Genomic DNA, 27,008 nt, shown 5'->3' with positions numbered 1-27,008 from the left:
GAGTGGATAAGGCCTCAGTTCTACCTGACAACAACAGACGTGACCGACCGTATCAAATGAAGGCAGGTATGCGACGAGGACGAGGCCAAGTACCGACTTGGGTATAACTGGCCATGGCAGTAAGTAAGGCCTCACTTACAGTTCCTTCTATCAAATCTTTTGAAGGATGTATGCTGTATTACTTTTTTTAAAGTTAAGCAAGGTTTTATATACTTATCTGTAAACTTTACCTATGAAATATATAAGACCTTATTTAGACTGCGGAAGTAAATGGACATGTCAGTCTCATTCTGGCAGGATAAACAAGGTATATTCTATTCTATCACAACCCAGTGGGTAAAAAATATAATTACCTCCACTCTGAGACGTGGGTGTATTCTTTGTAATGACGACACTTTTGCCAAGTTTCGATTCCAAATCAACTCGATAATCTCTTTGCTTGAGAAGTTCTCTCTTGACTGGGGGTAGCTTTTCTTCACTCTTCAGCTCTTTTTCCAGTTCACTCTGTAATCTCTCGCTCGCCAACCGTTCGTACTCATCTTTGTCCCACTTCTTCCTGTGATCTTCTACTTTCTGAAAGGTAAAGAGAAGAAAACACATTGGTTACCAATATTGTTGTTTTCACTTTGTCATACATGGGTTTATACAGAGTGTTTATAAAGTCCGGAGACCCCTGAATATTTTTTGAACGGCTAAAGATGAGAAGCTGAAATTTAGGGTAGTGTTTTATCTTTTCAAATACTATTTTTTTAAGTAGTCGCCAAATTTCGTCCGGAGCCAGGATCGGTCCGAGGAGGCCCAACTTTAAAATCTTAAATAAGAACCCCCTACTTGTGATACATGATGTTAAAGGTCTTAAAAAACTTGGTATTTTGGTACAAGATTGAGCTCAATCCGACAACCAGGGCCGGAGTTATGGCTTATTCAAGTTTGCACTTTTCCATGTTCTCCCGCCAATAGGACAAGCACCAAAAATGGAAAATTCATATCGATTGGTGATTTGTGCTTCAAACAGATCCAACTAATGATTCATATTGAAATTCGGTCCAAAATTAAAATTTCGAAACATCCATTTTCACCCCCGGAAGCCATCAGGGGTGAAAGTCCAAATTTCATTTTTGGGTCTGAATTTCAAAATGACCCATTAGTGGACCTATTTGAAGCACAAATCACCAAACGATATGAATTTCAAATTTTTGGTGCTTCCCCTATTGGCAGAAGAACATGGAAATATGAAAAAATGAATAGGTCATAACTCTGGCCCTGGTTGTCGGATCGAGCTCAATCTTGTACCAAAGTACTACGTTCTTTAAAACCTTTGATATGATGTATCACAAGTAGGGGGTTCTAATTTAAGATTTCAAAGTTGGGCCCCCTGGGACCGACCCTGGCTCCGACCTAAATTTTGAAACTACTTTGAAAAATGGTATTTTAAAAAATAAAACACTACCCTCAATTTCAGCTTCTGATCTTTAGCCGTTCTAAAAATATTCAGGGGTCCCCGGACTTTATAAACACTCTGTATGAAAAGTAAGAGTAGTATGTATATTTCAGATAGCAAGGAAAACCAAGAAAAACTTTGTATGTAAGTCTAAGTACGCCTATGTCATACCTACAATGTGTTTTTCCTACTTCTAATAGTTTGACTTGTTCAGATTGATAGCAGAAACATAGAAGAAGAAAAATATTCATGTAGTAACTACCTAGTAAATGAAAGTACAGTACACACCTGCATATCTGTTTGTGTGTTTCTTTCTTGAGGTATTTGAAATATCAAATGATATGAGTAGGTACTTGATTTTGTTACATCTGATCTCAGTTAGTTTTCAATACTAGCTTATGTCTCTTGAACCTATCAGGCACTGTCAATGTAGTATTCTGCACAACTCAAATTATTTTGCTTCAGTTATGGTATCTTGAATTTCAACATATTTTTTTCATTTGAAAATAATAATATATAAAAAAATATTTGGTTGATTAAATCCACTTTTTTGCTTTGACTTTTGGTTTCCATATAATAGTTTCACTACAGTGAGATCCAGTTATCACATTATAACTGTTGGGTAAGTTATATATCCAAGTAATATTTTTGAAAGAATCCTTGTAACAATGGAATGGTTCTAGGTGTGGTAATGTGACCATGAGGACATTGTTTTTATGAGGCACAAATACCAACTCTGGTTTACAAGGATATGATGGCAAGCACATTTGTATGGATCTTGTAAAACGGCTTTCACTGTAATAGTGCAAATCAGCCTTCAATTCTCCATGCAAGTCCCAGAAGCATATTCCATTGGTTCCAAAAGAAATTACATTTGAAAAATCTTTTGTAAACAAACAACCAACAAAGATAGATGATTGATTCAGGATTGCCTCTTCAGGATGTTTGAACTTTACAAGATATTTTTTGGGTTTTCTTACATCCCAAAGAAAAAGGCCATTTTCACTTGCTATCAATAATAAATTGGGATTCTGTTCATTCCACTGTAGATTGGTGACTTGAGCATCTTGTTGGAATATTTCCATGACCACAGTTTGACTCTTGAGATCAAACAAAAGACAGGATTTCTTTCCTGTCACTGAACACAGACATTTTCTCTGGTTCAATTCATGTTTTGATATTTCGTGATTAAACTTATGAGAGGCTATGACTTTTAAATTTTCTACATCAAATATTCTCAATGTTTTGTCCCATCCACTAGATGAGAAAGTTTCAAAGTCCCACATAAATTTAACTGTTTCTATACTGCATTGAGATTGAAATATTGGTGGTTGTGACTCATGATCTAGACAATTATTGGTGACAATATCATCTAGGTATAATTTCCCATCAGATGTAGAAGATAACAAGTATCGGTTACATGATAGCTCCATATCCATGCTGGTTATGTAACTTTGACTCAACATTTCTGGTATCAGCTTTTTATATCTTACATTTGATGCTTTTTGTTTAAGGTTAGTGTCACTGATTAAACCAAGTTGTCTTTTGTAGAGCATAGGAATCATTTTACAGTCTGTTTTCTTGACACTTTGAAAGGTTACTTTAAAACATCAATACTTCTAGTACACTACAATTCCATATTACTAGTTGTTTTTTCCACTGTTTTCTTCTTCATGAGGACCTGTACAAGACAAAATTTGGTAATTATGCAGAAGCAGCAATCACTTGACAGAATTTTCTTCGAGTTCAAATTTTACAAAAAGTAAAAATTGGTAGTTTCTTGCCTCCTATCATCCTTAAAAATCCAAGTTGCCATAATGCTAATCACAATGTGCAAGACAAAATTTGGTAATTATGCAGAAGCAGCAATCACTTGACAGAATTTTCTTCGAGTTCAAATTTTACAAAAAGTAAAAATTGGTGGTTTCTTGCCTTCCATCATCCTCAAAAATCCAAGTAGTCATATTGCTAATCACAATGAATCTCACCTAAACTGAGTCAGGCTGGAAAAAGGCAGTATCATACAATTTCCCAGATGGTAATACTAACCAAACACAACATAGCTCAACTTCAGTAATTAAATGGCCACCACTCATACACGGACCATATGAGAGACTGTGGTCTCACAGGCAGTTGGAACATGTGTGGTAGAAAAAGCTTGAGACCTAGGTCTATATTTTTCTACCACTTACACAGACTCTCTGACAGAACCAGGTCCGTGAGACTATTGTCCGTCAGATGAATTGAGCGTCAGTGGTAGGCATGAGGGGGACTAGAGCATTCAACATGTGGCTATAGCTCAATCTTCAATGGTTATGCAGGTGCCCCTTAGATATAATTCCTAAACAGTTGAAATTTGGGACCTACCGTAGGTATGTATATTTCTGTGAGTTCTACAGGTCACTAAACCAAAAGAGTAAAAAACTTACATGTAGTTTTTCTGCCATTCTAACGGATTCCTGTTCAAGTTCCCAGAAAGAAATTACAGCATTTCAGTATTTCAGATTTCAGAAATTCAGACTGGAAAGATAAGAAGTTAGGTAGGTAGTTATTTAAAAAATAAAATTAAGTTCTGATTTATCAAACCAAATACCAAAACCAAAATAAATCAAAATCATAGTGGGTGCAGTGTTGCCAGATGAAATTTCCCTCTTAAAAATCCCTTTGCTAAAAAAATCCCTACGAAGAAAATCTATCATCCGGCAACACTACTAATGGCAACAGTGGCAACACTGCAAAATTTTAATGCAAAAGCAAAAGTGCGAATGCGAAGTGAAGTTGAAGAAGAAACCAAGAAACGTCAAGAACGTTTGGTCTTTGGTTGAACTCGTCTATACGTCTATCGTATGCTGATAGCTGAAGTGCCTGAAGTGCTAAAGTTGAAAGTCTGATCAAAACGTTCTGATTTCTGAACTTGAGAAGTGAACCGGAACTGCCACTGCTGTGCTAGACTGCTAGATGCAAAGGTAAAAAAAAAGAAAGAATCATTTTGAAGTTATTTCAAAAATAAAAATCCTCCAAGGAGCCCAGGATGAGTACTAATACTGCAGCAGCACCTACTGCTACCTCATCTGAAGTGATGGATGTGGATGACACTCCTGCAGGTAAATCTGTCATGGCCAAAGGTGTCACTGGTAGTATCCATGTATCTCTTCATCCTCTTGTCATTATGAATATATCCGAGCATTACACGAGAAGAAGAGCTCAGGAAGGGAAACCAGTGCAAGTCATTGGAGCTTTGATAGGAATACAGGTAGGCCGTAAACTTGAGATCAAAAACTCATTTGAGCTTGTGTACAACATCATCGAAGATGAGATGATCATTAACCGAGATTATTACACATTGAAGGAGGAACAGTTCAAGCAAGTGTTTTGTGATTTAGATTTCCTAGGATGGTACACTACAGGAGATACAGTCAATGAACTGGATATCAAAGTTCACAAGCAAATTTGTGAAATCAATGAGTCTCCAATATTTCTCAAGTTGAACCCCCACCCCATTCATTCCAATCTTCCTGTGTCTGTGTATGAGTCTATTATTGATCTTGTGGGTGGTGAAGCCACAATGTTGTTTATAGAACTACCATACACAATCATCACTGAGGAAGCTGAGAGAATGGGAGTAGACCATGTTGCCCGCATGTCAAACAATGATTCAGGTGAAAGCTCCTTGGTTGCCGAACATCTAACAGCTCAATATAATGCCATCAAAATGTTGCATGTGAGAATAAAAATTCTTCTTGATTATTTGAAAGAAGTGGAAAGTGGAACCCTACCTGTGAATCATGACATCCTCCGAGAACTGAATGCTCTGAGGCATAGACTACCTGTGCTGGACAATCCAGCTTTTAAAACAGATTTTTATACTCAATGTAATGATGTAGCTCTTATCACATACTTGGGAACCATTACCAAGGGTTGTAATGACTTGAACCAGTTTGTAAATAAATTTAATGTCTTATTCGACAAACAAATGTTGGGTAGAAAATTAAGAGGGATTTTATACTTCTAATCTTAGAAACCCACTTTCATAAGTCATAGGTATATTCTAAACTCGATTGTGGTCCTGGCCTTAACTGTCCAACCCTGTACAGATTATTACAAAACAAATGTTGGGTAGAAAATTAAGAGGGATTTTATACTTCTAATCTTAGAAACCCACTTTCATAAGTCATAGGTATATTCTAAACTTGATTGTGGTCCTGGCCTTAACTGTCCAACCCTGTACAGATTATTACATTAAGGAGCGCGGTAGCGCTCCGCCCCACCAAGTCAAGAAAGTTTGACCGCTTACATCTACCTCTGCAATTTTGCATAGGTTATAGGTAGGTATTTTTATTCATTTGTCTTCTAATTTGTATTTTCTGTTATGTCCAACACATTGATTATGAACAAAAATTACCTACTTGAACTATTTTTGTGTTTTCATTTTATTATTATTTTTTTTATGTCTTCTAATTTGTATTTTCTGTTATGTCCAACACATTGATTATGAACAAAAATTACCTACTTGAACTATTTTTGTGTTTTCATTTTTTTTTTTTTTTTGTACAAATCTTCTCAGTGGGCTAGGGCATAGACCAGTAAAAAAACTAGGCTACAGAGGTTACCCACATGGTAAATGCTTTCTACTTCTACCTTTCATTTTGCAGTTGTGAAATTGACCTGTGAAACAACTACTTGGGTTGAAATCTTGGGAAATCAAAGAAAAACACATTTTGTTCCAAATAAAATAATGTACATTTTAATTTAGCCTTAAATACATATAAACCTCTTAGAAACAATAAAAATAAATTCATTCCAAGTAAAATAAAATGGCAAAACTTTCTACTTCTACCTTTCATTTTGCAGTTGTGAAATTGACCTGTGAAACAACTACTTGGGTTGAAATCTTGGGAAATCAAAGAAAAACGCATTTTGTTCCAAATAAAATAATGTACATTTTAATTAAGCCTTAAATACATATAAACCTCTTAGAAACAATAAAAATAAATTCATTCCAAGTAAAATAAAATGGCAAAATAGTTCAGTATACAGATAGACATGATTGCGTACACACCTCCCTTTGAATGGATGAAATTATTGGCTTAAAATATGTCTACAGGGTGTAACTGAAAACACTTTGACATGGTTTTATTTTTAAAGATCAAACAAAAGTTACAGGGTGTACACAATCATGTTGAACTTGCATTAGTTAAGTTTCATTTACCCAAGTCAAGAAAACAGGCAGCTAGGAGTTCACAACCATTGTTCAAGTTACTTGACCTGTGTAAATGCAATGTGCCAATGGTTTGCATGCAAATGCAAAGGGGTAACTAGCTGGCAAGCCACTTGCATGCAAGTAATTCAACCCATGTAAACGAGGCTTTAGGGTAATTGATAGTTTTCTTCTAGGATGGTTAGGTATAATAGGGTAGAGAAAAAGAGTAAAAATAAATTGGTGACTTCAAAAGATGAGGGGAGAACTTACAGTGGGCTAAAACCATAATATTTTCATTATTTTTGGTGGATCCCCCTTGATCATCTTTCAGAATGTTTTTGTTATTTTTGGAGCACCCCTATTGATGATACAATGATTTTGTAAATGAAATATGTACCTACTTCCAACCCATGTAAACGAGGCTTTAGGGTAATTGATAGTTTTCTTCTAGGATGGTTAGGTATAATAGGGTAGAGAAAAAGAGTAAAAATATATTTGTGACTTCAAAAGATGAGGGGAGAACTTACAGTGGGCTAAAACCATAATATTTTCATTATTTTCGGTGGATCCCCCTTGATCATCTTTCAGAATGTTTTTGTTATTTTTGGAGCACCCCTTTTGATGATACAATGATTTTGTAAATGAAATATGTACCTACTTTACCTACTTGTAATACCCACTAAATTCATGATGAGGTGCTTTCATTTTCAGAAAGAAATCACATTGAATTTTATTTGAATAAAAATATGACGTGACCAAAGGAAATAAATGGATGTTTTCATGGCAAAAAGTATTCTGATTAGTAGAGAAAACAAAACAAAATCAATTCTTAACCTATTGGTAATTCTTTAAATAAATAAAAAACAAGTTAAAAAATTCGAGATTCCTAACTCCTACATTAATGAAAAATAATGAATAAATTAAAATAATAATTGATATATACGTATAAAGATCCTGGTACAAACATCATATGATTTTTTTTTTCTTCTTACCATCTTACTGCACAATAAAAATCGTTCGTAATTTATAGCAACCAGAGAAAAATCCACCACAGTCAATATTTGGGCCACACTGTTTATTGTAACGTGGTATCGCCGACCTTACCTGGCAGAATTGGGGCTTTTTTTTTCAAATGGCTGATCAAGAAGTTGAATAGGTACTTGAAAAATTGACAATAAAAAATAATTTATATGTATTATGAACCACTAAAAACCACGCAAGAAGTGTGACGTTATTTTGGACACACACATTGGCTAAAACAAAAATTAAACTGAAGTTTAACTAAATGCGTTTTTAAGCCTTTCTATTTATTATCATGTTACTTGACGTGGTATCTAATTTTTAAAGAGATACAAAAAAATCTTTTTCTCAAGCTTCTGGTTGTATTTGAGAGAAGGCGTTTCCAAATTTGTGAGACCTATCTCATAGGAAATTTTGTTATCTTTATTAGTTCAAAAGATAAAAGCATTTTAAGAGGACTCTATTTATTATCATGTTACTTGACGTGGTATCTAATTTTTAAAGAGATACAAAAAAATCTTTTTCTCAAGCTTCTGGTTGTATTTGAGGGAAGGCGTTTCCAAATTTGTGAGACCTATCTCATAGGAAATTTTGTTATCTTTATTAGTTCAAAAGATAAAGGCATTTTAAGAGGACAAGGTATGAAAATCTTCGAAAAACAGAAAATCCTGAATATCTCCGCCCCTGTTGAAAATCGGATCTGTCCAAATAGGTTTTTCTGGTAGCCCTTTAGGTCCTGCATGAACCCTCATGCGTTGTACAGTCGTTCGCGGGACACCCTGTATACTCAACAGCCAATGGTGTGTCTCATTTGATTTTAAGGGTCCCGAAATTCATGTCATCAAGTCCAGACTTAAACTCACTGTATGCTCATCTCTGATTTGATTTCAAGGGGATTCATAGTCCCACGCTTGATGCCATCAAGAGGTCAAGTCCAGACTTAAACTACACACTGTATGCTCCTGAGTGATGGCTGCTAGTTCCTTGAGCCACTCAGTCAAGAGTATTGCACATAACACAGCACGTCTGATCTTCTTAGATGAGTCCAAACCAGAGCGGTTGATATACCTGGAAAAAGGCACTCAGTCAAGAGTATTGCACATAACACAGCACGTCTGCTCTTCTTAGATGAGTCCAAACCAGAGCGGTTGATATACCTGGAAAAAGATCAACAAAACTGTTTTTAGTATACTTTCCACGTTAGTTAGATGTAATACGGCTTTCTCCTATCCTGTCTTCCTTCTCTCTTCGATTTCGGGACGATAAGACCTTAGCAGTTACAGTTCCTTCTGTCAAACCTCTTAAAAAACAATCAAAGATGTATAAGGAATGAGTGATTTAAGTGGACACCTCAATCAATGAGTCAGATCCTAAAACATGAAACTCACTCTTCAACTCCCTATGTATGTAGATTCAACTCAACAGGGAGATAAGATAACAAAGATAACTTGCTCAAGGTGTATTTTCCTTTAGGGAAACTGACCACTGGAAAATTGACTGACTGCTGCTTCAATGGAAATCCATTCACTTTCCATTGAAGCAGTGGTCAATTTTCCATTGGTCAGTTTCCCGAACGAAAACACATCTTTACCTACTCACTCTCTTTACAGATCACACGTTTGTAATAGCATATCCACACGTTTAACAGATAAACAAACTAAAACAAAACCCGACTATTTTAAACCTAGAACTCATTTGTTCCTAGAACACAATTACCTGCCTTAGTGGTGTAGTGGTCAAGGCGCTCGACTGGTAAACAGGAGGGCGTGAGTTCAATCCCAGCCGAGGTATGGAATTTTATCCTCAATATAATTTGAGAATTTGGCCACAATAATAGTGGTAGCCTACTGCTGGAGTAAAGGGATTTTTCAGTCCTATGCGAGCAGTAGAAATAAGCACTATTATTATTATTTGTTCACAGCTCACCTGTATCCTTGAGAGCAGGACTCTAGCTGTGGCTCCTTGCTACTCCGCTTGAAAAATCCTCCGATCGTATCCGAGAAACTTTTCCGCTTGTTATCGAACCGTTCGAACGCACTAGGAGTGGGTGCACCCCCGATACTGCCGAGACTCTGACTACCGGAGCTCACGCGGGCAGGTGCACTCAGCCGGTCTTCTCGTTCGAGGAGACACTTCTCTGCCTCGCGCGTCAACTTGTCCAGATGTCTTTCCGTCCGCAGCTGAGTCTCCAGTCTCTGCTTGAGCGAACTGAGGAAATCAAATCAAATAATTAATTTCTTTGAACCCTTTATCTCTGATCTGGGGGCTTTGAGACCACAAGTCATTTACTACACGTAAACCGTACCACTGGCGAAATTTTCAACCCTTAATCTCACCAAAACAAACAGCTCAAATCGGGTACGAACCGTGGATATCGCGAAGTGCGAATACCGCGAACAATCTGCAAATACCGCGAACAATGTGCGAATACCGCGAACAATGTGCGAATACCGCGAACAATGTGCAAATACCGCGAACAATTTGCGAATACCACGAACAAACCGCGAATACCGCGAACAATCTGCGAATACCGCGAACAATTTGCGAATACCACGAACAAACCGCGAATACCGCTAACAATCTGCGAATACCGCGAACAAACCGCGAACAATGTGCAAATACCGCGAACAATTTGCGAATACCACGAACAATGTGCGAATACCGCGAACAATCTGCAAATACCGCGAACAATCTGCCAATACCGCGAACAATTTGCGAATACCGCGAATAATGTGCAAATACCGCGAACAATTTGCGAATACCACGAACAAACCGCGAATACCGCGAACAATGTGCAAATACCGCGAACAATTTGTGAATACCACGAACAATCTGCCAATACCGCGAACAATTTGCGAATACCGCGAACAATGTGCAAATACCGCGAACAATTTGCGAATACCACGAACAATGTGCGAATACCGCGAACAATCTGCGAATACCGCGAACAATTTGCGAATACCGCGGACAATCTGCCAATACCGCGAACAATGTGCGAATACCGCGAACAATCTGCCAATACCGCGAACAATGTGCGAATACCGCGAACAATGTGCGAATACCGCGAACAATGTGCGAATACCACGAACAAACCGCGAATACCGCGAACAATTTGCGAATACCACGAACAAACCGCGAATACCGCTAACAATCTGCGAATACCACAAACAAGCGCGTATGTACCGTACCTAACCACAGAGCAATCGATGATGATCTTAACTTTAGAAGTTGGAGGGGAAATGAGCAGTCAAAATGTAGGAGAAACCTCCCCTCAACTCCCTACATTTCCCCTTTATTTTTGGTGGAAGGGGAGGTTTCTTCATACCTAGATTTTGTGACAGAGCTCATTCTCTCTTCTGATTTCAGGTTGGAAGGTTGTCTGATCTCTCTCTGTGATATCTCGGGATATTTCAATTCAACATGTTTTTTTTTTTCTTTTGGGAAACAAGAGTTCCCATTAGGGTATTGAAGACTACCAAGGAGTGTTTCCTATGTAACTTTTCACGAGAAATCGATTGGTGCACGTATAAGGTCTCTAGGAATGACGGTTAACAAATTATGCCCTTGTAAAAGACCAAAGTCGAACTAGTGCTGTATTCATTGGGTTATGGGTACCAAATTTACAGAAATTTGATATGCTTCTTGCGACGAGTTTGCACGTATAAGGTCTCTAGGAATGACGGTTAACAAATTATGCCCTTGTAAAAGACCAAAGTCGAACTAGTGCTGTATTCATTGGGTTTATGGGTACCAAATTTACAGAAATTTGATATGCTTCTTGCGACGAGTGTCCATGATAAAGTGACAGCGAAAGTAAAAGGAATTTACAGTCCTATCCTATGTTGACAGTATAAACATATATGCATTATAATTACTAAGAGAAAGTAAAAAGTAAGTCTAAAACAGGAATTTACAGTCCTATCCTATGTTGACAGTATAAACATATATGCATTATAATTACTAAGAGAAAGTAAAAAGTAAGTCTAAAACTTGAAAAGGAATTTACAGTCCTATCCTATGTTGACAGTATAAACATATATGCATTATAATTACTAAGAGAAAGTAAAAAGTAAGTCTAAAAATTAGGTAGATTAAACCAACCTGATAATTTGGAAGAGGGATCGAATGCTCGGCTGAAACACAAGGGAGTGGTCCAATAGAAACGAGTGTACGAGGGGCTGCGGGTAGATGGCAAGACGGGAGATGATTCCAGTCACCAGGAGATTGGTGTAGAGGTCTTGGGACGGCATTGTCTCCAGCTTCGAGAACATGGTGTCGAGAAACGGACCTGAGAGAGAACATGAGACATTGATTTGGATTAAATAATAATCACCAACCATGATAGCAATAATGACAATCACTGAGCAAGTACGTAACTACCTATAAAGAGATAAACGAAAATTGATGTTTGTCTGTAAGAATGTCTTTTGAAACAGCTTAATACGATGAAATTTCCCAAAGATGTTGTGTTTTGCTCATGCCTGAGAATAGTGCTTGCTCATTTTCATTTTCTTTCCGGTCCCTTTTACAAGGCTAATTGTAGTAAGAAATATTGGAAAGGGCGGCAATAATAATGGTAATTATTCAGAAGCCACAACAATGAAAAAGAAAGCTCCTTTTTGAGTTTAACCTAACCCTCTTATAATTATAACACTGGTCACTGCTCAAATTATGAAAGCTCCTGTTTGTAGTGACTCCTGAACAAGTACCACAAATAAAATATGATCTCACCTATACTAGGCGTGACATTGGTCATATTAATCACTGTGGTCGACAGCTTGACACCAGGAGACCCCTCGCTTTCCTCCTCTTCTTCATGTCGGTCCGAATTCTTGAAACTCTCATAGCCACTGGATCCATCATCTGCTGACGGCAAACTGGTCAACTCTGCCTCCCCCTCCATTCTTCTGTCACAGTGTGGAGGAGATTCTCCATCGTAAGGGTACGTCCAGAAGGAGGTAGCTCGGTAGCAGGATTCGATTCTGATGCGAGCCTCCTGCAAATAAGAATAAGTAGTGATTTATTTAGACTGTCATATGGTGCATATGACCCAGAAGTTCACAAGCACCACCTAAATATAATGGATGATGATAGATTTAGACTGTCAGCTTAGAACAAGTTGTTCCATCATACCAACAGTTTAATAGAGCACCTCTTTATGGATATAATTTTGTGTATTATGATCTTTTCAAATTTTGTTTATTCAGCTAATCAGGTGTACAATGTCTTCAATTGTTAATAGGGACATTTTTCTTTGTTCTAATTCTCCTACTTATACACTGATGATGGTCCAGTGGGCGAAACATTTCTGTTGTCTGCAAACCTTACCAACCCAAGTGAAGAGTATTAGTTATTTCATTTCACAATGAAAATAAGAAAAGAAAAATATGACATAAAAATTACCTGCAGATAATCGTAATAGTTGGAGTAGGCCGTGCTTTCCGGCGGTTCTCTGCCAAGTTGAGGGATGAGGGCGAGGAATTTGTGCGCACTCTTGGCAAACGGATCCACATAGGTGAGACGAGACCGCTGAGAGAGCATGATGTGAGAGCAAGGGATGAGAGGCTTGAGAACCAGCTCCAGAAGAACGTCCTCGCAGTTGGAATCCACCAGGGTGTCGATCAGCGAGAGTGTGACGAGACTCAGCTGAGAATGAACAAGACAAGAATTAGGGAAAGTGTATGGACGCGGCACATAAAGGATCAAGAAGAGACCGCCTTAACATAACATAGGGAAAGTGTGAGTACACTATATTTGTAAACTCTACCTATGAAATATACAAGACCTTGTTTAGACTGTGGGAGTAAAGGGACTTTTTAGTTTTTTAGTCTCATTCGGGCAGGAAGAACAAGGTATATTCTATTCTATTCTATTCTAGGGAAAAAGAGTCTCAGTATTGAGAAGAGTTGAGAGTTTTTTCAACTTGGGAAGCACCTGTTAATTCAATAATTACAATTTATCCGATTTTGATCAAATTTGGCAAATATATTCAACACATAAGAGGAGCTTTGATCCAGATGATTCACTATAATCACAACATCTTCTTGTTTGATATCACATTTGTCATCCTGGAACAAATAATATTCAATATATTAGAAATGGGAGATAAGGAAGCAGCTATTGTTATTTCTAGACCAACCATATCTCTAAAGATTACAGAAGTATGACATCACTTTGGTGAGCTGGCCGCAAACTTGGGCTAAAAGCTCAATAAAATGAAAGTTAAACTTTTAACACTTCCATTTCTGTGGGAATGAAAAAAAATAAAATAATAAATGAAAAAAAAAAAAAATAAAAAATAAATAAATAAACAACAGACTAGTTGAGGAGATTGCTCTACCTATCCATTCCAACAACAGATTCAATAATAAATTAGACAACTAGGTACTCAATCAAGCTGACCGAGCAACAAATGGCATTGTACATACTGAATAGGGAATGCTAAACAGGTCACACATCTATTTCATTAACTACTACGAATACCAAGTAACAAAAACTTACTTATCACAATTCAAGCTCAAATGACATAATTGATCCAGAATTTTTTCCTTTAACAAATACTCCAAGCATTGTTTATCGGCAAAATTTATAAGAAGAGCAATAATTTGATCCAGATGATTCACTATAATCACAACATCTTCTTGTTTGATATCACATTTGTCATCCTGGAACAAATAATATTCAATATATTAGAAATGGGAGATAAGGAAGCAGCTATTGTTATTTCTAGACCAACCATATCTCTAAAGATTACAGAAGTATGACATCACTTTGGTGAGCTGGCCGCAAACTTGGGCTAAAAGCTCAATAAAATGAAAGTTAAACTTTTAATTAATTAGCCAATTAACACCGAACACTATCATTAATCACCAACAAACACCAATTATTAATCATAGGTCTATGATATCATGTTCTGTAACAAGGGTAGAAGGTACATCAGTAAAATGTGCCTTTAGATTGGGTTTGAAGAAACACATCTGAGTCATGTATGTCTAGGTAACTGGTCACATAAACAGGGAGTATACCAGCCTGAATTTCCCTTGCTAAATCACCAATTCCAGTCACCAGGAGATTGGTGTAGAGGTCTTGGGACGGCATTGTCTCCAGCTTGGAGAACATGGTGTCGAGAAACGGACCTGAGAACATTAGACATTGATTTGGATTAAATAATAATCACCAACCATGATAGCAATAATGACAATCACTGAGCAAGTACGTAACTACCTATAAAGAGATAAACGAAAATTGATGTTTGTCTGTAAGAATGTCTTTTGAAACAGCTTAATACGATGAAATTTCCCAAAGATGTTGTGTTTTGCTCATGCCTGAGAATAGTGCTTGCTCATTTTCATTTTCTTTCCGGTCCCTTTTACAAGGCTAATTGTAGTAAGAAATATTGAATCACTGAGCAAGTACGTAACTACCTATAAAGAGATAAACGAAAATTGATGTTTGTCTGTAAGAATGTCAATCACTGAGCAAGTACGTAACTACCTATAAAGAGATAAACGAAAATTGATGTTTGTCTGTAAGAATGTCTTTGAAACAGCTTAATACAATGAAATTTCCCAAAGATGTTGTGTTGTGCTCATGCCTGAGAATAATGGTTGCTCATTTTCATTTTCTTTCCGGTCCTTTTTATAAGGCTGATTGTAGTAAGAAATATTAAGCTTAATACGATGAAATTTCCCAAAGATGTTGTGTTTTGCTCATGCCTGAGAATAGTGCTTGCTCATTTTCATTTTCTTTCCGGTCCTTTTTACAAGGCTAATTGTAGTAAGAAATATTGGAAAGGGCGGCAATAATAATGGTCAGAAGCCACAACAATGAAAAAGAAAGCTCCTTTTTGAGTTTAACCTAACCCTATTATAATTATAACACTGGTCACTGCTCAAATTATGAAAGCTCCTGTTTGTAGTGACTCCTGAACAAGTACCACAAATAAAATATGATCTCACCTATACTAGGCGTGACATTGGTCATATTAATCACTGTGGTCGACAGCTTGACACCAGGAGACCCCTCGCTTTCCTCCTCTTCTTCATGTCGGTCCGAATTCTTGAAACTCTCATAGCCACTGGATCCATCATCTGCTGACGGCAAACTGGTCAACTCTGCCTCCCCCTCCATTCTTCTGTCACAGTGTGGAGGAGATTCTCCATCGTAAGGGTACGTCCAGAAGGAGGTAGCTCGGTAGCAGGATTCGATTCTGATGCGAGCCTCCTGCAAATAAGAATAAGTAGTGATTTATTTAGACTGTCATATGGTGCATATGACCCAGAAGTTGACAAGCACCACCTAAATATAATGGATGATGATAGATCCATTCTTCTGTCACAGTGTGGAGGAGATTCTCCATCGTAAGGGTACGTCCAGAAGGAGGTAGCTCGGTAGCAGGATTCGATTCTGACGCGAGCCTCCTGCAAAATAAGAATAAGAAGTAGTGCTTTATTTAGACTGTCATATGGTGCATATGACCCAGAAGTTCACAAGCACCACCTAAATATAATGGATGATGATAGATTTAGACTTTAGACTGTCAGCTTAGAACAAGTTGTTCCATCATACCAACAGTTTAATAGAGCACCTCTTTATTGATATAATTTTGTTTATTATATTTTTTTCAAAATTTGTTTATTCAGGTAATCAGGTGTACAATGTCTTCAATTGTTAATAGGGACATTTTTCTTTGTTCTAATTCTCCTACTTATACACTGATGATGGTCCAGTGGGCGAAACATTTCTGTTGTCTGCAAACCTTACCAACCCAAGTGAAGAGTATTAGTTATTTCATTTCACAATGAAAATAAGAAAAGAAAAATATGACATAAAAATTACCTGCAGATAATCGTAATAGTTGGAGTAGGCCGTGCTTTCCGGCGGTTCTCTGCCAAGTTGAGGGATGAGGGCGAGGAATTTGTGCGCACTCTTGGCAAACGGATCCACATAGGTGAGACGAGACCGCTGAGAGAGCATGATGTGAGAGCAAGGGATGAGAGGCTTGAGAACCAGCTCCAGAAGAACGTCCTCGCAGTTGGAATCCACCAGGGTGTCGATCAGCGAGAGTGTGACGAGACTCAGCTGAAAATGAACAAGACAAGAATTAGGGAAAGTGTATGGACGCGGCACATAAAGGATCAAGAAGAGACCGCCTTAACATAGCATAGGGAAAGTGTGAGTACACTATATTTGTAAACTCTACCTATGAAATATAAGACCTTGTTTAGACTGTGGGAGTAAAGGGACTTTTTAGTTTTTTAGTCTCATTCGGGCAGGAAGAACAAGGTATACCACTCCACTCCAGGGTCTTCACAGACCGTGAGGGTCCTTGACCTCCCCCACCAGCCTTCTCCATTCTTGTCTGTCCTGGGTATTTTTAGTATCAGACTTTTTTAGATTTTTTTTAGTATAATTTTTGGTATAATTTGTAAGAATCTATCATGAGGGAAAAACCTTTTTTCCGCAGCGACCAGTGGACTTACATGTAGTTTTTCTGCCATTCTAACGGATTCCTGTTCAAGTTCCCAGAAAGAAATTACAGCATTTCAGTATTTCAGATTTCAGACTGGAAAGATAAGAAGTTAGGTAGTTATTTAAAAAATAAAATTAAGTTTTGATTTATCAAACCAAATACCAAAACCAAAATAAATCAAAATCAAAATCCAAAATCACAGTGGGTGCAGTGTTGCCAGATGAAATTTCCCTCTTAAAAATCCCTTTGCTAAAAAATCCCTACGAAGAAAATCTATCATCCGGCAACACTACTAATGGCAACAGCGGCAACACTGCAAAATTGCAAAAGCAAAAGTGCGAATGCGAAGTGAAGAAGTTAGAAGTTGGAAGTTGAAGAAGAAACGTCAAGAACGTTTGGTCTTTGGTTGAACTCGTCTCTCGTCTGCTGATAGCTGAAGTGCTAAAGTTGAAAGTCTGATCAAAACGTTCTGATTTCTGAAAATCTGAACTTGAGAAGTGAACCGGAACTGCCACTGCTGTGCTAGACTGCTAGATCACTCAGTCAAGAGTATTGCACATAACACAGCACGTCTGCTCTTCTTAGATGAGTCCAAACCAGAGCGGTTGATATACCTGGAAAAAGGTCAGCAAAACTGTTTTTAGTATACTTTCCACACTGCTAGATGCAAAGGTAAAAAAAAGAAAGAATCATTTTGAAGTTATTTCAAAAATAAAAATCCTCCAAGGAGCCCAGGATGAGTACGCCTATCCTGTCTTCCTTCTCTCTTCGATTTCGGGACGATAAGACCTTAGCAGTTACAGTTCCTTCTGTCAAACCTCTTAAAAAACAATCAAAGATGTATAAAGAATGAGTGATTTCAGTGGACACCTCAATCAATGAGTCAGATCCTAAAACATGAAACTCACTCTTCAACTCCCTATATGTAGATTCAACTCAACAGGGAGATAAGATAACAAAGATAACTTGCTCAAGGTGTATTTTCCTTTATGGAAACTGACCACTGGAAAATTGACTACTACAGTACTACTTCAATGGAAATCCATTCACTTTCCATTGAAGCAGTGGTCAATTTTCCATTGGTCAGTTTCCCGAACGAAAACACATCTTTACCTACTCACTCTCTTTACAGATCACACGTTTGTAATAGCATATCCACACGTTTAACAGATAAACAAACTAAAACAAAACCCGACTATTTTAAACCTAGAACTCATTTGTTCCTAGAACACAATTACCTGCCTTAAGTGGTGTAGTGGTCAAGGCGCTCGCCTGGTAAACGGGAGGGCGTGGGTTCAATCCCAGCCGAGGTATGGAATTTTATCCTCAATATAATTTGAGAATTTGGCCACAATAATAGTGGTAGCCTACTGCTGGAGTAAAGGGATTCCATTGAAGCAGTGGTCAATTTTCCATTGGTCAGTTTCCCGAACGAAAACACATCTTTACCTACTCACTCTCTTTACAGATCACACATTTGTAATAGCATATCCACACGTTAAACATATAAAAAACCAAAATGAAACTCGATTATTTTAAACCTAGAACTCTAGCCAGATTAGTTATCTTGGTTGAGCCGAGGTATGGAATTTTATCCTCAATATAATTTGAGAATTTGGCCACAATAATAGTGGTAGCCTACTGCTGGAGTAAAGGGATTTTTCAGTCCTATGCGAGCAGTAGAAATAAGCACTATTATTATTATTTGTTCACAGCTCACCTGTATCCTTGAGAGCAGGACTCTAGCTGTGGCTCCTTGCTACTCCGCTTGAAAAATCCTCCGATCGTATCCGAGAAACTTTTCCGCTTGTTATCGAACCGTTCGAACGCACTAGGAGTGGATGCACCCCCGATACTGCCGAGACTCTGACTACCGGAATCCTTGCTACTCCGCTTGAAAAATCCTCCGATCGTATCCGAGAAACTTTTCCGCTTGTTATCGAACCGTTCGAACGCACTAGGAGTGGGTGCACCCCCGATACTGCCCAGACTCTGACTACCGGAGCTCACGCGGGCAGGTGCACTCAGCCGGTCTTCTCGTTCGAGGAGACACTTCTCTGCCTCGCGCGTCAACTTGTCCAGATGTCTTTCCGTCCGCAGCTGAGTCTCCAGTCTCTGCTTGAGCGAACTGAGGAAATCAAATCAAATAATTAATTTCTTTGAACCCTTTATCTCTGATCTGGGGGCTTTGAGACCACAAGTCATTTACTACACGTAAACCGCGCCACTGGCGAAATTTTCAACCCTTAATCTCACCAAAACAAACAGCTCAAATCGCGTACGAACCGTGGATATCGCGAAGTGCGAATACCGCGAACAATCTGCAAATACCGCGAACAATGTGCGAACCCGGCCTGATATTCGCCTATCTGTCCATTTGTGTATACTTCGATCCGTTTCAGAATGATGAGTGATAAAATTTTGTAGCAGACGTTGAGAAGTGCAATGCCTCTGTAGTTGTTACAGTCAGTGGGGTCACTTTTCTTATGGAGGGGAATCATTATATATTCTATTCTATTCTAGGGAAAAAGATACTCAGTAATACTCAGTATTGAGAAGAGTAGAGACTTTTTTCAACTTGGGAAGCACCTGTTAATTCAATAATAAATTACAATTTATCCGATTTTGATCAAATTTGGCAAATATATTCAACACATAAGAGGAGAATTTGCTCATTAAATTTTGATTTTCAGGCATTGTAAACCCAATATCAGTATTTAGGAGACTCCGTACGGCCTTTTTTTTCAACTGAGTTCAACAGTTTGAACCACTACCTACATAGATTTGTAATTAGAAAATTAAATTTTATTTATTTAAATTTCTTTTTGCACATCACAATAAAATTATTATGTGGAAGATAGATAGATTTATTATTCCTTACCCTGTATGATGAATTTATCCTCTGAATGAGACTGTCAATGACGCGCTTGTTCTCATACGCTGCTGTCAGTATGAACTTGATGAATGAATGCAACACGCCAGGATGGGATACTGAGCGAACGAACAGTTCTAAGTAAGCTGTGGCCACTATCAACTCATCGTCTGTTGTCTATAAGATGACAGGGGGAAAAATTGATGAGAATAGAGAGTTTCGGAAAAGAAAGGTATAGAAAACTTTGTTTGAAATGAGAAAAAAAAAGAGTTTCGCCGCCGTTTTTATTTCGTAGCCATGAAACAAATGCTACATTAGACTCGTGTGGTCTGTGTCGTAGCATGCCCATCCCGTAATATGCCTCTGATCAGATGGGGCACAATACTACACGCCAGGATGGGATACTGAGCGAACGAACAGTTCTAAGTAAGCTGTGGCCACTATCAACTCATCGTCTGTTGTCTATAAGATGACGGGGGGAAAAAATTGATGAGAATAGAGAGTTTCGGAAAAGAAAGGTATAGAAAACTTTATTTGAAATGAGAGAAAAAAAAAGAGTTTCGCCGCCGTTTTTATTTCGTAGCCATGAAACAAATGCTATATTAGACTCGTGTGGTCTGTGTCGTAGCATGCCCATCCCGTAATATGTCTCTGATCAGATGGGGCACAATACCTCCCATTAAGGTGCTGACCTGCTGGGTCAACAAGAGAACACCAGAAAGTAACCCGTTCAAATACGAGCACAAATTTTCGTCGATGGTGGGAATCGAACCCGGGACCTTCTGCATGGAAAGCGAGCTTGTTACCACTGCGCTAACCGTGCTTCCTGTACGAGGAGTCTTGGAAAGCAAGATTCTTTTTCTTTGCCTTCTTGGAAAGAAGACCAAAGGAAAATAAAACATACAAGTCGTTAAATAATCAAATGGTGAAATAACATACTATGACTACGAGACTACGGTAGCAATACAAATTTCAAACAGGACTGGTTAATATAAGAATCCTATAAGAGCAAAGCATTAAAATTGAAGGCTAAAATTGTCCATTCAAAAACACTGTTTTATGCACTTATAGCTCGGCCTTGAAAAAAAATCCAATATTACTATCCTATGAATTACTTAAACTGCAAAATACAAATCAAATAAATAGTTAATTACATATTAGTAAAGACCAGGCAATCCAGGCATAAAGGAAAGTAAGATCTACTCTAAAAAAAAAAAAAAAAAACACTGTTTTATGCAAAAGGGCTTATAGCTGGGCCTTGAAAAAAAATCCAATATTACTATCCTATAAATTACTTAAACTGCAAAATACAAATCAAATAAATAGTTAATTACATATTAGTAAAGACCAGGCACTCCAGGCATAAAGGAAAGTAAGGTCTACTCTAAAATACACATCCTTCTGGCAAACAATTCAATAAAACAGATGGAAAAAATATTCAAATTCAGAGGGATCAATGATAAACAGGCAGAACAAAACAAGGGTAGAGAAACCAAAGAGGACAAAATACAAACTATGGCTAGAGGACAGTAGACTCATGCATGTTATATCAAAAACATACTGACCCACTTTGCATCACCATGGGCACCCTGATGCCAGTCATTCTCCTGAACACGAAAATAACACGAGCAATGTATGATTCAAATGCAAGAAAAACCCATTTCAAATTAAGAAAAACAGTCCATTTCTTTCCTAATCTTTTATTAAGTAAGTAAGTAATAAATTGACTTATCAAAGACGAATAAATGTACACTTTGCAAAGTCCCATACACCTCCTTAATTGCCTTGCTAAGCTCATGCAACTTTCACCTCTAGATTTTTGGCTGAAACCAACAGAAGTGGTCTTTAATTTGGTTCTACCCATATTGCTAGCTAGCAAATTGAGGAACATGACAAAGGTCCATTTTTTTTTTTTTTAGTGACAATGCTCTTTTCACCACACTCTCTTGCAGCTTTCTACTCCTATTAAAAAAAAAAAACATGGTGTTTGACTTTTTTCTTACCTGCATAAGAGCCGGTCCCAGCACAGGTTTGAGAAAGCCCTTATACAGCAGCTCCAACAATTCATTCTGTACAGACTCGTGTGACTTTTGAATCACTACATTACAAAAGTCCAGGGACAACATGAACGCCGATAGCTCAGGTATGTTGTTGACATCTTCGTGAGAGAATCGGTGCCACTCTTCAGAGTCAATGTCAAGTTTCCTTGGAAGTGATGAGTAGAGACCACTTAGCCCTGTGGCCAATACCTGAGGGGGGAAATGATTTATATACAAATGAGGAGGTTGATAAGAGCTAATTTTTGGATGATTTTCAAAAGTACTAGATAGCTCAGGTATGTTGTTGACATCTTCGTGAGAGAATCGGTGCCACTCTTCAGAGTCAATGTCAAGTTTCCTTGGAAGTGATGAGTACAGACCACTTAGCCCTGTGGCCAATACCTGAGGGGGAAATGATTTATATACAAATGAGGAGGTTGATAAGAGCTAATTTTTGGATGATTTTCAAAAGTACTAGATGGTCACCCTGGACAGCAATGGACAATGTTGCTTAAGTTTAGTGATTTGTTGGAAACTGATGAGTTCAATGTTCTTCAGCTCAGGTGTTAAGTATAAAACCTAGTTTATAGTAGGTAAGTAGGTACCTTACAAATTTATCTAAAGATCTAATTATGAAGAACAACTTACAGGACAAAGGTCTGAGTCTTGAATTATAAATTGAGCAACATGAATATTGTCTTTGGAGAGTGCTAAACACAAGAGCAATGCATCTCTGGCTTGACGTCCCAATTCTTCTTCTCGGTGAATGTAAGATACAAGCAATGAGAGGATAACAAATCTGAAACACAGTGAAAAACAACAATAAAACAGGTTTGCAAGCACAAAAAATGGCTACTTCTTAGACAACTGTGTTGATAAATTTTAGGGAAAGAAGTGACAATTTTACTCATAAAGAAACTGTCATATCCACAGAGTGAATGTAAGATACAAGCAATGAGAGGATAACAAATCTGAAACACAGTGAAAAACAACAATAAAACAGGTTTGCAAGCACAAAAAATAGCTACTTCTTAGACAACTGTGTTGATGAATTTTAAGGGAAAGAAGTGACAATTTCACTCATAAAGAAACTGTCATATCCACAGGTCTACCAAGTAAAGCATCTTACCTTTCAGATGTGTTTTGTTTTTCATGTTGCAGTGGAAAGAAAAATTCAAGGAGTTCATTTTGTTGAAACAAGGTGATGCACAGTTGATGAAGCAGTGACACTAGAATTTTCTCAACGTCCAATGAAAACACATTCTCATGACAGCTCACAAGTAACTTGGTCAGTGGGGACAGGAAGCTTTCACTGTTCAAAATACATGTCTGAAATTTGCTCACTAGAACTTTGTAGATCCTGAGTTGTTTTACTCGAAGGTCACTTCCATTTCTGTGGGAATGAAAAAAATAAAATAATAAATGAAAAAAATAAACAACAGACTAGTTGAGGAGATTGCTCTACCTATCCATTCCAATCAACAGATTCAATAATAAATTAGACAACTAGGTACTCAATCAAACTACCTATCCATTCCAATCAACAGATTCAATAATAAATTAGACAACTAAGTAGGTACTCAATCAAGCTACCTATCCATTCCAATCAACAGATTCAATAATAAATTAGACAACTAGGTACTCAATCAAACTACCTATCCATTCCAATCAACAGATTCAATAATAAATTAGACAACTAGGTGCTCAATCAAGCTACCTATCCATTCCAATCAACAGATTCAATAATAAATTAGACAACTAGGTACTCAATCAAGCTACCTATCCATTCCAATCAACAGATTCAATAATAAATTAGACAACTAGGTACTCAATCAAACTACCTATCCATTCCAATCAACAGATTCAATAATAAATTAGACAACTAGGTACTCAATCAAACTACCTATCTTACAAGGAGGTAGTCATAACTCGCTTAAGAATTGGTCACACCCATTTAACTCATGACCACTTATTCAAGAGACCCTCGACCCACCTGCGGGTGTGGTGATACCCTAACCGTGGACCATATTTTCAATTGCCCCACTCACCTCCAATCACACTCCTCCCTCCCCTCACCACCAGCCCTTGACAACAACCCTGCCAATATTGATTCAACACTAATGTACATGAAGGCCATTGGCATCTACACTATGATCTAGTCACAAACAGGGGTCGGTGCGAACGACACAATAGTGTTAAAGCGCCTAACAGAAAAAAAAACTACCTATCCATTCCAATCAACAGATTCAATAATAAATTAGACAACTAGGTACTCAATCAAGCTGACCGAGCAACAAATGACATTGTACATACTGAATAGGGAATGCTAAACAGGTCACACATCTATTTCCTTAACTACTATTTATTTTTTCATTTTTATTTATTTTTTATTTTTAAAGATGAGTGAGTGTTTCACCGCCGTTTTTATTTTGTAGCGATGAAACAACTGCTACATTGGACGCTTGTGGTCTGTGTCATAGCATGCCCATCCCGTAGTATGCCTCTCATCAGATGGGCAAGAAGAGACACAATACTACGAATACCAAGTAACAAAAACTTACTTATCACAATTCAAGCTCAAATGACATAATTGATCCAGAATTTTTTCCTTTAACAAATACTCCAAGCATTGTTTATCGGCAAAATTTATAAGAAGAGCAATAATTTGATCCAGATGATTGACTATAATCACAACATCTTCTTGTTTGATATCACATTTGTCATCCTGGAACAAATAATATTCAATATATTAAGATAAGGAAGCAGCTATTGTTATTTCTAGACCAACCATATCTCTAAAGATTACAGAAGTATGACATCACTTTGGTGAGCTGGCCACAAACTTGGGCTAAAAGCTCAATAAAATGAAAGTTAAACTTTTAATTAGCCAATTAACACCGAACACTATCATTAATCACCAACAAACACCAATTATTAATCATAGGTCTATGATATCATGTTCTGTAACAAGGGTACAAGGTACATCAGTAAAATGTGCCTTTAAATTGGGTTTTACCTAATTTTAAGGGTCATGCTACCAACTAATATTCATGTCTATGGTTAGTTGATTACTCAAGAAACACATCTGAGTCATGTATGTCTAGGTAACTGGTCACATAAACAGGGAGTATACCAGCCTGAATTTCCCTTGCTAAATCACCCTAAGTAATTAGGGCTGATAGAAAGGCTGACAAGAAAGGCCAATCCATCTGTACACATGAAAAGGTGAAAAAGAAGATGATGATTAGTTGATTACTTAAGAAACACATCTGAGTTATGTATGTCTCGATAACTGGTCACATTGCAGTTTTATCACAATGCCAAAAAGATTGTAAAGTAAACTCACTTTGAACTTCAGAAACACTTCAATCACTTGTTGCCAATGTTTCTTGAAACTTTCATAGCAGGCTACAGGATCATGGTATTCTTTGCAGGCTAGGGAACTCCTTGGCCCAGAATTGAAAGTACTAGAGTTCAGAGTTCCATTTTTTAACCAACTCATTTTGATAAGGTCTGAGCATCTTACTTTTCCTTCTTACGTAGGTTAGGTACCAATATGACATACCTACCTACTCACTACTCAGGCACAGCAGGCTCTCAGCCCATCTATCCTTTTCAACTCAAGTACTTAATACCCAGGAGGAAAGAACCAAAAGATTGGTTGGTAGAATCTGCCCTAGGCATTAATGCAGAGTCTCGTTTTACTTTCTTTGCCTATAGGTGATTTTGTGATTTAAACAGATCTTCATATTCTCTAGATCTTCATATTCTCTATCTCTCGGGGTTTATGCATTGTTATCTTGTAAGCTTGTAACTACTATTGAGCTGGGGTATCGAACTGCGGACCCTAGGTATTAGGTAACTTGCATAGATGCTGGTGTACTCTTATAGACTTATAGGTTACCATTTTTATTTTATACAGTGCATTCATAAAGCTAGTTGTACCTCCCTCAATTTTGGTACGTCACAACATGGAAAGTTAAAAATTACTGAGACTATCTATGTTAAGTACATATGAAACTAGGTGGCATTTGAGTAAACATTATGAATAAAAGTTAGATTCCTACGTAAAAAGATGTGAATTTAAATCTAAAGTCCAAAATCAGAGAAACCAACTACCTATAAAAGGTCGAAAATTCAAATTTTATTTGCCGTTCTAATGAAAAGTTTCAAAGAGACGTCACAAAATAAGAAATGCGCAAAGATGCATGCGCACGAACACAATACACTAGTGTTGTCTTTAGTCGATGTGACGTCATCGCGTACGGGCGCATATGCCGTTACGTCAGTAAAAAAGATTTACGGGTACCTATTTTTTTAGGGACCACCTAGGGGTCCGGATGTTGTTTACATTTTCAAGCAACCTGATTGGTGCAGAGCTAGTTTTGTTTCCTGACCTCGCTGTATGCTCCAATCAGAATGGAGAAAAATGCCGGACTCCATTAAAGTGAAAAGTGTGTACCCAAGTTCATGCAAATGTACATGGATTAACATAAACATTCCATCAGGATAACTCACATTCAGTTCATGGATGTTAATTCCAAGGTAAGCTTTTATTAAAATATTCTATGTGTGTATACTGACTGACCTAAGTAAGTGCCTACAGTTCTTCCATTTGTAGGACTTGTGCCAAGAGCTGTGTTGTGTTTGGGATGAATTGATTTAGAACATTACCAATCTTACTAGTTTCTTGGGTATTCCTAGTTCATGCATAGCGTTCCAAACGGCGTTTCTTATCAAGCAATCATAAGATTTTTCATCTTACTTTCCTATGTTGAAAATCCTCTGTTTATGAAGATGAGAGATGTTTTATAGAATAAGAAATTTCAATAATGAATAACATTAATCACCAACCATCTTACTTTCCTATGTTGAAAATCCTCTGTTTATGAAGATGAGAGATGTTTTATAGAATAAGAAATTTCAATAATGAATAACATTAGTCACCAACAATACATGAAAAC

At 37.5% G+C, this 27,008-nt stretch overlaps 3 protein-coding genes and 1 long non-coding RNA gene across 7 annotated transcripts; 1 reads left to right on the top strand and 3 right to left on the bottom strand.

Moving 5' to 3' along the window:
• Positions 1–284: 284 nt before the first annotated feature.
• On the bottom strand, positions 285–17,324 carry LOC103506580 (zinc finger matrin-type protein 2-like). 4 transcript variants are annotated; one of them, XM_026821611.1, is made up of 2 exons: positions 17,144–17,324; positions 285–573 (listed from the first exon to the last, which is right to left on the bottom strand). In XM_026821611.1, exons 1-2 carry the CDS (start codon positions 17,159–17,161, stop codon positions 286–288), a joined length of 306 nt encoding a protein of 101 aa, XP_026677412.1. In that variant the 5' UTR covers positions 17,162–17,324; the 3' UTR covers position 285. The 4 variants fall into 4 exon arrangements, with proteins under 4 accessions (XP_026677412.1, XP_026677411.1, XP_026677413.1 ...); XM_026821610.1 differs by lacking the exon at positions 17,144–17,324 and adding an exon at positions 3,871–4,026; XM_026821612.1 differs by lacking the exon at positions 17,144–17,324 and adding an exon at positions 1,730–1,964.
• LOC103506573 (COP9 signalosome complex subunit 6) lies at positions 4,237–5,532 on the top strand. Its single transcript, XM_017442938.2, has one exon. The coding sequence runs from the start codon at positions 4,473–4,475 to the stop codon at positions 5,451–5,453; it is 981 nt and encodes a 326-aa protein (XP_017298427.1). The 5' UTR covers positions 4,237–4,472; the 3' UTR covers positions 5,454–5,532.
• LOC113466313 lies at positions 5,896–7,949 on the bottom strand. Its single transcript, XR_003390751.1, has 3 exons — positions 7,296–7,949; positions 6,279–7,038; positions 5,896–6,079 (listed from the first exon to the last, which is right to left on the bottom strand). It is a non-coding gene; the product is annotated as an uncharacterized LOC113466313 (long non-coding RNA).
• On the bottom strand, positions 8,146–27,008 carry LOC103506579 (UPF0518 protein GF15501). The gene is made up of 14 exons (XM_026821608.1): positions 26,899–27,008; positions 25,391–25,562; positions 24,606–24,769; positions 23,174–23,437; positions 22,693–22,843; positions 22,009–22,254; positions 21,571–21,612; positions 20,015–20,182; positions 16,500–16,742; positions 15,620–15,884; positions 14,737–14,797; positions 11,763–11,888; positions 9,588–9,869; positions 8,146–8,729 (listed from the first exon to the last, which is right to left on the bottom strand). Exons 2-14 carry the CDS (start codon positions 25,544–25,546, stop codon positions 8,582–8,584), a joined length of 2,316 nt encoding a protein of 771 aa, XP_026677409.1. The 5' UTR covers positions 25,547–25,562; positions 26,899–27,008; the 3' UTR covers positions 8,146–8,581.

The sequence above is a fragment of the Diaphorina citri genome, unplaced genomic scaffold (genome assembly GCF_000475195.1).
Source record: "Diaphorina citri unplaced genomic scaffold, Diaci psyllid genome assembly version 1.1 scaffold247, whole genome shotgun sequence".
Taxonomy (NCBI): Eukaryota; Metazoa; Arthropoda; class Insecta; order Hemiptera; family Psyllidae; genus Diaphorina; species Diaphorina citri.
This window is presented reverse-complemented; position numbering and strand designations above follow the sequence as displayed.